The 12,416-nt window shown below is 37.5% G+C and overlaps 1 protein-coding gene across 8 annotated transcripts in view; it reads right to left on the minus strand.

Annotated features, from left to right (window-relative positions):
- Window positions 1-12,188, minus strand: part of SRRT (serrate, RNA effector molecule) — a 30,735-nt gene extending 18,547 nt beyond the window's left edge. For 4 of the 8 annotated variants that reach the window (XM_072641357.1, XM_072641354.1, XM_072641356.1 and 1 more), the window contains exons 1-2: window positions 11,796-12,188; window positions 10,197-10,347 (exon numbers count right to left, since the gene is read on the minus strand). In XM_072641357.1, the coding sequence (XP_072497458.1) occupies window positions 10,197-10,318 (122 nt within the window). In that variant the 5' untranslated portion in view covers window positions 10,319-10,347; window positions 11,796-12,188. The remainder of the gene's footprint in view (window positions 1-10,196; window positions 10,348-11,795) is intronic. The other 4 variants (XM_072641351.1, XM_072641355.1, XM_072641352.1 and 1 more) reach the window with 1 other exon arrangement.
- Between the last annotated feature and the right edge of the window lie 228 nt (window positions 12,189-12,416).

Consider the following 12,416-nt stretch of genomic DNA (forward strand, 5'->3'; position numbering starts at 1 on the left):
CAAGAAATCATATTTATAATACAAATAATAAAAATCACATGATGTCAAATAAACTACAGCAATAAGACAAGAAAAATCAAGGGAATAAGCATTAACAAAAAAGGAAACAAAATTAACTTTCTTTTTACAAGTGATATGATGATTTACTTAGAATAACCTCAACAAGTCAACCAAAAAGTTAATTAAAACAATTAAAAAACTCAGAAAAGTTTCAAGATATAAAAGAAATACATATAAACCTTCAGCATCTTTATCTAACAAAATAAAACCTAACAAAATTCAGCAGTAGAAAGAAATTCTATTCAAAGTAATTAGAAAGTATAAACACTCTTTGCTGAAATATAGACCTAAATAACAGCAGAAATATTAACTGTTTATAAGGAGATCAAGTCAATATAATAAAATGACCATATTGCCTAAATTATTTATTCAGTGCTATACCAATCAAGCTCCCAAAAGTATATTTTATAGGGCTAGAAAAAAATAACAAAGTTCATATAGAACAAAAGATTGAGAATCTCAAGAGTAATAATGAAAAAAAGTGGGAAGGATGGGGGTCTATAAATACCAGATTTCAAAAACTATATTACAAAGTAGTAATTATTAAAATGACTTGCTACTGGTTAAAAAAAATAGTCAATCAGTAGAACAGAACAGTTGCACAAACTTAAAGAAGCAAAGACAGCAACATGATGTTTAATAAACTCAAAACCTCTATTTACCTGGCGTGTGTGTGTGTGTGTGTGTGTGTGTGTGTGTGTGTGTGAAGAGATTCACTAGGTGACAAAAAATGGTGAGAAAGCTGGAACTAGTCTGACAGAAAAGGAGTAACGACAAACATGACACCATGTACCATGACTCAGATACAAAAGATGATATCATCAGCAAACTGGAGAAGCAAGGAAGAATGCCTTTCAGGGAAGAGCTCGTGACCAAACAAAGGATAGATAACAGAAGATAAAAATGACAACTTGGGTTATATAAAATCAAGAAGTTTTCGCACAAATCTAATGCAGTTAAAATTAGAAAGGAAATAGGTAATTGGGGGAAAAAAATCCTTGAAATTTCTCCAATAAAGAACTCATATTCAGGATGTATAAGAAACTGACCCAAATTCATAAGACTACGCGTCATTTAGCAAACAGATAAAATGGTCAAAGAATAATAACTGGCAGTTTTCAAAGGAAAAAATGTCAAGCTATCAACAATCATATAAAAAAATGCTCTAAATCATTAACAATTAGAGAAATGCATATTAAAGCTACTCACAGTCATCAGATTGACAATGACAAATGAGTAAAATGACAAATAATGAAAGGGTTGTAGGAAAACAGCGTATTAATGTACTATTGGTGGAGCTACGAATTTGTCCAGGCATTCCTGAAAGCAATTTGGAACTATCTTCAAAACACTGCTACGCTGCAAATATCCTTTGACCCATGAATAGTACCATACTATATATAGACTATACTCCAAAGAAATCAAAGAAAGAGGAAAAAGATCCAAATACACAAAATATAACCCCTCTTTTCACAGTAGCCAAAAAGTTGAAACTAAGGGAATGAATGCCCACCAGTAGGGAAGTGATTAAACAAATTGTAGTATACAAATATGATGGAATACTACTGTGCCATAAGAAATGAAAAATGAACATTTTCAAGGGAAACTGGGAAGACCTCAATGAAATCGCTCTCAGTGAAAGGAGAAGTAGGAGAACAATTTTGACAAGAGTATAGAGAAGAACTTCAAGACTTTAAAACTCTGATCAAATATAACAATAAACAGGTCCAGAGAAATGAAGATGAAACATGCTATGTACATCTCCTGCCAGAGGAGTGATGGACTTAAAATTCAAAACGTGACCTGCATTTTTGGATGTGGCCAATGTAGAAATTTGCATTCTGTACTATGAATGTTGTGAGGAGTTTGTTTTCTATTAGTGTTATTCAATACACATTGGGAAACATAATTTAAAACAATTTTTTTAAAAACATGATTGAGAAGGCTGATGGCAGAGAAAAGACAGGAAGTTGAGCTCTCCCCAATTTCCCTCTAAATAACTAAATCACATCTCAAAACAAATTCTGGAGCAATATAACCCCAAAACCAACAGGGTAAAACAATTTTCCAACTCAAGATAACTTAGAGGAGCTGCAGGAAAGGTCTGTATCATGTGGGTAAAAGCAGAGTACAATCCAGCACAAGCAGTGTCCTTGCAAGTCAGTTGGAGGTCCCAACTCCAGCAAAGATCAACAACTGAGACTCTGGGATCCTAGATCAACAGGCCAATGGCACACTGGGCCAGCTGTAAGGTCTCCGGCCCCAGCAAACCAGGCTAGTGATCAGGTTTGGCAGGCCCAGGGACATCAGCACAAAAAGTTTAGACACTGTACTCTGAATGTTAGAGCAGAGTCAAATTTAAGTCACAAAATAGACTGGAAAATTAGCCACCCTCCCCCCAAATCCCTGATCATAGAAAGCTACTACAGTGACAAGGAAGATCAAATCACAAACTCAGAAGAAATCAACAATGTCAAACTGCCTTCAAGTGAAGCCTGAGGGGAAAAAAAAATAGAAATTGGTCTCAGGCTGAAAAAGTCCTCTTGAAAGAGCTCAGAAAGGATTTTAAAAATCAAATAAGGGAGGTAGAAGAAAAACTGAGAAAAGAAATGAGAGTGAACAACTTGCAAAAAGAAGCACAAAAAAAAAATGGAAAAAGGAAACTTTAAAAAGGAGAACTGGTCAAGTGAAAAGGAGGTAGAAAAATCCACTGAAGAAAACAACTCCTTAAAAAGTAGAATTGGCTAAATGAAAAAGGAGGTACAAAAGCAAATTAATTCCTTAAAAACTAGAACACGGCAAGTGGAAGCTGTCTCTATAAGATAAGCTCAAACAAAATTAAAAAAAAATAAGAAAATAGAAGAAAATGTAAAATAACTCATTTGCAAAACAACTGACCTGGAAAATAGATCCAGAAGAGATCATTAAAGAATTATTGAACTAGCTGAGCCATAGAAACAAACAAAAAAGGCTCCACAGCATCTTTCAAGAAATTATCGGAGAAGATTCTGGGAAGATAGTGGAATAGGTCAGAAAACTTTTAGCTCTCCAAATTTTTTCCACAAAAAAAGACAGACTATCAGAGAATTATTTTGTATAACTAGAAAAAATAAAATCAAAATTCATCTGGAAGAACAAAAGGTCCAGGATATCAAGGGAACTAATGAAAAGAAATGCTAGGGAAGGTGGCCTAGCTCTACCAGATCTCAAATTGTATTATACAGCAGCAATTATCAAAACCACTTGGTACTGGCTAAGAAACAGAGGGGTAGACCAATGGAATATGCTAGGTACTCAAGACACAGTAGTCAATGAATACAGCAATCTACTGTTTGACAAACCCAAGGATCTCAGCTTCTGGGATAAGAACTCACTGTTCAACAAAAATTGCTGGGAAAACTGGATAACAGTGTGGTGGAAACTAGGCACAGGCCAATCAATGCCTGACACCTTACACAAGAATAAAGTCCAAATGGGTACATGATCTAGGTATAAAGATTGATACCATAAACAAATTAGTGGAGCAAGGAATAGTGTATTTATCAGATTTATGGAGAAGGGAAGAATTTTTGACTAAACAAGAAACAGAAAACATTATGAAGTGCAAAATGGATAATTTTGATTACATTTAATTGAAAAGTTTTTGCACAAACAAACCCAATGCAACCAAGATTAGGAGGGAAACAGAAAACTGGGAAAGAATTTTTGGAACTAGTATCTGTGATAAAGTCCTCATTTCTAAAATATACAGAGAACTGAGTCAAATGTACAAGAATACAAGTCATTCACCAACCGATAAATGGTCAAAGGATATAAACAGGCAGTTTTCAGAGGAAGAAATTAAAGCTATCTATAGTCATATGAAAAAATGCTCTAAATTACTATTGATTAGTGAGATGCAAATCAAAACAAGTATGAGATACCACATCACACCTATCAGATTAGCTAACATGACAAAACAGGATGATGATAAATGCTGGAGATGTGGGAGAATTGGAACGCTAATTCATTGTTGGTGGAGCTGTGAGCTCATCCAACCATTCTGCAGAGCAATTTGGAACCATGCCCAGAGGGCTACAAAAATGTGCATACCCTTTGACCCAGCAATACCACTTCTAGGACTGTATCCCCAAGAGATCATAAAAATAGGCAAGGGTCCCACAAGTACAAAAATATTTATAGCAGCTCTCTTTGTGGCGGCCAAAAACTAGAAATCAAGGGGATGCCCGTCAACTGTGGAATGTCTGAATAAATTGTGGTATAAGAATGTAATAGAATATTATTGTGCTGTAAGAAATGATCAACAGGAAGACTTCAAAGAGGCCTGGAAAGACTTAGGAGAACTTTGTACACAGCAACAACCACAGTGTGCGAAGATTTTTTCTGGTAGACTTAGTACTTCGTTGCAATGCAAGGACTTAAAAAATTCCCCATGGTCTCTTAAGGCAAAATGCCTTCCACATTCAGAGAAAAAACTGTGAAATTCAATCGCAGAATGTAGCAGATCATTTTCTTTTGTATTACGTTTCGGTTTGTTTTATGATTTCTCTCATTCATTTTAATTTTTCTATGCAACATGACTAAGGTGAAAATGTATTTAATAGGAATGTATGTGTAAAACCTACAAAAAATTGTAGGCCGTCTGGGGGGGGGGGGCGGAATCTAAGTTATATGGAAGTGATTGTAGAACACTGAAAACAAATAAAATAAAAAGAAAACAAAAAAAAAAGACAGACAGAACATCTCAGAGGAAATGCAGAGCAGTGGAAATAAACAAAAATCAAGGTAAAGCAGATGTTCTCCTAAGATAACCTAGGAAGACCCTAGGAAAGATCTGACCTCCAGGAGCAGAGGTTAGGCCTGAGTGAAATGCAAAGACCTCCAAGCCAACTCTGCCCTGGGGGCAGCTGAGGTTGGGAGGCTGCCCCAGCCTCAGAAACTTTCATCTCACAGACAATGGGGTGGGATCTGAAGGCTGAGAAGGAGAAGACTGAAGGACTTTCCACTTTTGAGGAGCACTAAACACAGCTATACTTACCAGGCATGTCCCAGGGCTGGTCCTGAACTACTGCTGCAGGGGAAAAGGACCTAGGATTCACCTGTGAGTTCAGTAGCAGAGGGGTGGAGATCATGCTGGTTGTGGGCACTTGCAGGAGAGCAGAATCCCTGATTTCAGTTCCAGGGCAGAGAGGACAGCTGTAATTTGCAACCACCAGAGGGACTGCAGGGAGCAAGACCATGTGCAGGACAGTATAGCTGGGGGGGTCTAGCTGTGATGGTTTAGGAATGGAAAGGACAGGCTAAGACTGAGCCCTGGTACACACCTTAGAAAATAACAGTAAGAAGGACCTGAGACTTGAAGCATCATTCCCCATTCCTTGGGACTAGAACTTGATGACTAGAACTTGCTAAAAGCAAAATAAAACAAAAATAAATAAAAATGAGCAAGCAAAGGAGAAAGAACAAAATCTGGGTTCATATTCAAAGGAAGATAATGGAGCTAAAAAACCCACTCCCTTTTCAATGAAAAATGTCAAATGGTCCCAAACACAAAAAGAGTTCTTAGAAGAAATTTTAAAATACATTAAAAAATAAGAGAGATCAAGGAAAAATTAGGAAAAAAAATAAGAGCAATCCAAGAAAAGCAAGAAAATTATGAAAAGAAAGTCAATCAACTTGAAATAGAGAATCAAAAACTTAAGAAAAGAATTTCTTGAAAACTAAAATCAGGCAAAAGGAGGTTAATGACATTCTAATATACCAAGAAATAATAAAATGTTATCAAAGGAATTAAATAGACGAGAATGTGAAACATCTCACTAAAGAAACAACTGACCTGGAGGACAGATGGAGGAGAAACAATAATAGTTGGACTATCTGAAAATTATGATTAAAAAAAAAAGAATCTTGATTCAATATTACAAGAAATTACCAAGGAAAATTGCCTTGAAGTTCTAGAACAAGAAGGCAAAGCAGAAACAGAAAAAATCCACCAATCAATACCTGAAAGAAATCCCAGGAGGAAAATTCACAGGAATATCACAGGCAAATTTCAAAGCTTACAGGTTAAGGAGACGATATTGGAAGCAACAAGAAAAAACAATTTAAATATCACAGAACTACAATAAGATTACACAAGATCTACTACAATGAAGAACTGTTTAAATACTGTATTTCATAGAGCAGAAGGGTAACTTACCCACTAAAGTTAAGTATAAATAATGCTGAATGAAAAAAATGGACATTTAATGAACTGAAAGACTTCCAGGTATTTGTGACAAAAACAGCAGAACTTAAGGGAGTTTTGACATTTAATATCCAGGAGAAATATAAGGTAAAGATTAAAGATCAATTATAAGGGACTCAATAATAGCAAACTGTTTTCTTCTTATATGTGAAAATATTATCAGTTCTTTCATGACTGTGATTATTATTTGGATAGTTTGAAAGAAAGGTTTGGATGAGCTGAGGATGATGGGATGATTCTAAAAAAATAAAACTGTGTAGGGGGAGATAAAAAGTAATTATCTCATACAAATGAGGCATAAAAGTAAAAACTGACATAGAAGAAGCTAGTGGGGAGGTGGGTAGTGTTGTTAATTTACTGATCAGAAATGGGTGAAAGAGACAAAATATATCTAGAAGGGTATAAAAGTCTTCTAAATTCAGAAAGAAATTAAGAGGCCAAGGGGATAGGGCAGAGGTGGGGGGAAAAGGATAAGGGAGGAATTCTTGGAGGGGTGGATAGGTTAAGGAATAAGAAGGCAAGGTAGCAAGTAGAAGTAAAGTAGATGAGTGAGGAGGGATAGGGTAAATAGGATGACAAGTATAATGAGGAAAAATAGGGAGGGGGAAAATACACAAGTGGAATTGAATCAATTTATTCATAAAATAGAAATGGATAAATTAAAAATCTGAATTCAAAATTATGTTGCTTTCAGCAAACAGAATAAAAATGAAAGATACACACAAAGCTAAAATAAAGGTCAGAAGTAGAATTTATTATGTTAAAAAAAAAAGCAGGGGTAGTAATGATGATCTCAAAGTTAAAGCTAAAATAGATTTAATTAAAAGAAAAACAGGGAAACTATACTGTGTCAGCAACATTATGCAATATTGTTTCAGACCATTTAAAATAACTAGACAGTATAAAATACCTGAGAATATGCCTGTCAAAACAGACACAGGAACTGTACGAACATAAACACAAAACACGTTTTATACAAATAAAGTCAGATCTAAATAACTGAAGTAATACTTACTGTATAAGGGTAGGTAAAGTCAATATAATAAAAAATGACAATTTCATCTAAACTAATCTATTTCATGCCATCCCAATTAAATAACTAAAAAATTACTGAGTTAGAAAAAAATAAAAGTTCATTTGGAAGAACAAAAAGTCAGGAACTTCAAAGATACCAGGAAAAAAAAGATATAAAAGAAAGCGGATTCAGTAGTATCAGACTTTAAACTATATGAGAGTATTGCTGAAGTATAAAATGGATAACTTTGATTATTTTAAATTAAAATTTTTTTGTATAAATATAATCTATGCAGCCACGAATAGAAGAAATGCAGAAAATGGTGGAGGAGGTGGAATCTTTCATAGACAATCTCTCAGACAGGATATGATTGAAATTGGAATACTGCTGTGGCGTAGGAAATGATGAGCTGGTTGACTTAGAAAAAGATGGAAAGACTTGAACTTATGAAGATGCTATCCACCTTTAGAGAAACAGGTGACAAGTAGAAATAAGCATAGTACATACAGTCTTACATATATGTGTAAGTATACAGATAGATATCTGTGTATATCCATATATCCACATTTAAATGTAGTCTTCTTTAGGGTGAGGTGGAGAAAGAAGGGAGGGAGGGGAGAAAAATAAAATGAAAGGTGCATAGCAGGGAGAAAACCCACAAGGAAGCAAAGAAAAGCTGGGCAGCTCAGAAAACAATGTGTAGTATTTATTATATAGGTTTTCTTAAAATGGAAATGAGTTCTTTTATATTGCATCCTCTTTTATGTACTGCGATGTACATGGTAATGTTTTTTCTCTTTTTACTTTGTATTTAAGCTTAAAATAAAAAATTACCAAAAAAAAGCAAAGCTTCCCTGATATCCTAGTACCAGAAGGTAAAATAGTAATTGAAAGAATCCACTGATCACCTCCAGAAAAAGAGCCTAAAATGAAAACTCCCAGGAATATTATAGTCAAATTCTAGAACTCTCAGGTCAAGAAAATACTGCAAGCAGCCAGGAAGAAAACAACTCAAATATCAAGGAGCCACAGTCGGGATTACACAGGACTCAGTAGCTTCTACACTAAAGGATTGGAAGGCTTGGCATACAATACTCCAGAAGGCAGAGGAGCTTGGATTACAACCAAGAACCAACTACCCAGTAAAAGTGAGCATAATTTTTCAGGGGAAAGAAATGGACATTCAATAAAATAGGGAACGCTAAAACATTCCTGATGAAAAGACCAAAGCTGAACAGAAAAATCGATTTTCAAATACAAGCATAAAAAGGTAAACAGGAAAGAATAAAACTTAAGTTATTTAATAAGTTTAAACCACATATATCCCCACATGAGAAGATGAGACTTGTAAGTTTAAGTTCCATTAGGGCAGTTAGAAGGAGTATATATAGAGGGTGCAAGTATAAGTTCACTTTGATGATGTGTTTAAAAAAAAAAGGATAAGACAGAAGATTGTACTGAGTGAAAGGAAGGGGGAGGCAGAATGGGGTAAATTATAACACATGAAGAGACACAAAAGAACTATTACTGTTGAGGAAAAGTGTGGGATGAGCATTACTTGAACCTTACTCTCATCATACTGGGCTCAAACAGGAAATAACATATATACTTAATTGGGTATAGGAAACTTACCCTATAGGAAAGTAGGAGAGAAAAGGGGAAAGACAAGGGAAAAGGAGGGCAGAAGTAGGAGGAGAAAGGGGAAAGAAAAAGCAGGTCTGACAAAAGAGAGAGCAGTAGTCTGGCAAAGCTGAGTTCAGACCTTAGGTCCAGCATTCTCTCTACCTCAAGCAGTAACGTACATGTGATGCTCAGAATTCCCAATGCTTCCTCCTGACCCCATTGAGAGATATGCTCAGATCTAAAACATGGGACAAAACCTTAGGAGAGTATGGTGGGAAAACCAAAATAATGATTTTAAACAATAAGGGCAATATAAATTTAAACAACTCAGATTTTTCACCACATACCCATTATATTAGCAAAGATGACAAAACAAAAATGACAAAATGAGAGTGTCCTCTTGTTGGGTTGTGGATGAATCTGTTATTAGATCTGTGAATTTGTCTAAATGTTCTGTAAAATAACTCAGAATATTAAATGGGCACACCTTTTGACCCCAATCATACCACTACAAGGCATAGTCTCCCAAAGAGAACACTGAAAAAAAGGACCAAATGTAAAACATATATATATGTATATATATATATACATACAGATACACACACACACACACACACATACATATAAAACACCACGTTTTATGGGAGAAAACTGAAAACATTAAGTGAGGAATGAAGTATAGCTAAGTAATGGAATATTATCACATAGTAAAAAATGAGTATGAAAATTCCAAAAACCTCAGAAAGGCTTATATGATCAGATGGAGAGGAAAAGTAAACAACCAGGGAAACAATGATAACAACATTGTAAAGGAAAACAACAATGAAAAGTCTTTAGAATTCTGATCATTACAGTGACCAATCATTACTTTGGAGACCTGGTCATGAGCTAGAAGTTTGGATCTGAACATACATTTTCAGAGATGTCAAACGAGTTGTTAGACTAGGCTTATGTTACAAGAAAGATCTGGGGAAAATTTAATGGGAAGTGACTGGGATGTCCCCCGTAAGAAGGAAAATCAATAAACCAGAAAAAAATACACGTAAGAAAATAAACTTCAGGCAATCCCTCAGAAAACATTAATTTGTTAACCGTACTTAAAAACAAAATCAAACTATACATAAGAAAAGTTTGGTTTAATATACATTTAATAAGCACATAATAAAATACACTTAATATATATGTTTGAAAGGTTTTTGATGATTAAACTCATAAAGAAAATATTTATATAAAAGAATCGGACTATTTTACCGATCATTCCAGTCATCTCCCCTCCGTCTCTCATCTCTTTCCCTTGAACGATCATAATCACTTCGTTCTCTTCGGAATTTGTCCCTTCGCCTGCGGTCATACTCATCATCGCTGTCACCCATAGCAGAAGCTGGAAAGTGACCAGAAGCACCTGGTAGTAAACAAAAGGGGAGGAAATAAGCATTACAGCTCCTACTTCATGCTAGACACTATGCTAAGTACTTCACAAATATTACCTCAATCGATCCTCCCAACAACCCTTAGAGGTGGGTGCTTTAGGAATGGGTTACACAACTAGTAAGTATCTGAGGCTAATTTGAACTCCTAAATGCAGGCCAAGTGCTCCATCTACAGAAGAGCCACATTGACTTTGCCACCAGGGAGAAGGGAGTATAGAACACTCCCCTCTCTGGACCTACTCAAGTCAATTTCACCATTCTGCCCCCCCATAAGGCAGCCACTGCTCCCCTATGTATCTCTAAATAAGATTCCTTGCCCCACTCCTGCTCATCTTATCTAAAAAGACAATTTCTCTTCCTTTTCCCTCCCTTCACCATGAGGGTCCCTTAGGTTTCTACTCTTTTCTAATATTATTCTTCCACGTGTTCAAGAGAACCTGCCATGGCCCTACTACCAACAAGCTACCCTTACATTCCCAAGTCCTTCCCTCATCAGAGCAAAAAAAAAAAAAAAAAAAAAAGACTTTACTCAGCCTTTAAAGTTTGCAAAATGCTTATCTTGATAAAGAACGGCTAAAAAGGAAATTACCAAACTTTCAGAATTTTGGTCCAGTGTTATTTTCAATTATCCTCTAGACAGTTCTAAGCCTCATCATCCCTAATCCTGGTAAAATCATAGTTTTTATCATCAATTTAGGGCTGAAAGACCCAGAGACAAAGGAGCGTGGGGATTATCTAGCTCAACTCTAAAAAAATCACTTTGTAATCATAGATTAGAGTTGAAAGGGACGCAATGATAAAAGGACGTTGGAGATTATTTAGCCCAATCCTCTTACAGATCAGACTAAAGCCAAATCATTCCTTCTCACGGCAGACAACTAGAATTCAGGTCTTTCCACTTTAAATCCAGAGTTCGGTTCACTTTACAATAATATCCCTAACCAAGGCTCCTTAATTTTCTCCATCCCCAACAATGCAAACTAGCTCTTGTTCCCTCAGACATCTCTCTTTCCAAGAAAGATAAGAGTCCCACTCAGAGATCTTCCAGTTCTCCTCTCCACAGCTTCCAAGCGTTCAAACAGATACAGACACACAAAGACACCCCCCCCCATCCCCCAAGCTGTGCTCTCAGCTCCTGGACCTCATTCAGAACGTACTCCCCCAGCTCTGAGCCACCAACCATAAAAGATATTTATAAAGTAGTCTTCCAAGTTCTTTCAGAGAGCACCCAGGAAGGTGACCGGGGTGGGGGAGGGGGGAGAATGTAATTAGGTCCTGCACTATCCCCCATCTTCTGGGGCCTGTAAAGCTACATTCCCGCAGCAGACCAGGTAACCGAGGCCCCACACGGGATGGAGGGGGAAGGAACGGAAACGCCCCGCAACCCAGGCACCGCCTCGGAAACCCATCCCCTCCTCACCTCAGGCCCACCTCAGGCCAGGCCGGCCTCTGCCTTTCCTCTCCAGGAAACGAAGGCGGCTCGGCTCGGCGGCAGCCGCGTCGTCTTTTATCCCCTCTACTGCTGAGGGAGTCGGGGAGGGGGAGGCGGAATCCAAGGCGGGATTCACACAAGTCTGCGTGAACACAGCAGGGGGAAGCGGGGCAATTAGGGGCGCGGGGGCGACGGGGAGGGCCGGAGGGTCAGAACTAAGACGTGACGAAAACAGCTCACGGCCGAGTCCGCGCGCGCCGTTCCTTCTGCAGTGTCTGCTGGGAGCGACTGTGGCGTCGGCGTCAACGTCGACGTCAGCGCATGCGCCGCTCTTGGGTCGCGTTCTGTTTCTCTAGGGGCCTGGGCTGAGAGTTCCCGGATGGACGGAGGCGGAAGTGCCTGGAGAGGGGGCAAAGGGAAGCGGAGGCGTACGGCGTTTTGTTCCGTCTTCAGTTGGGTTCACTTACAGTTCCTGGCACACGTAATGTTCAAGACTCGGTGCTAAGCTTTTTGGGAGTCAGAGATGAGAAATGACACAGCTGTTGCCTTCAAGGAGCTTACGATCTAATGGGGGAGGGGAAGGAGCAAATATTATTATATTTGGGTGCC

Source organism: Notamacropus eugenii, chromosome 2 (assembly GCF_028372415.1).
Source record: "Notamacropus eugenii isolate mMacEug1 chromosome 2, mMacEug1.pri_v2, whole genome shotgun sequence".
NCBI classification, from domain to species: Eukaryota; Metazoa; Chordata; class Mammalia; order Diprotodontia; family Macropodidae; genus Notamacropus; species Notamacropus eugenii.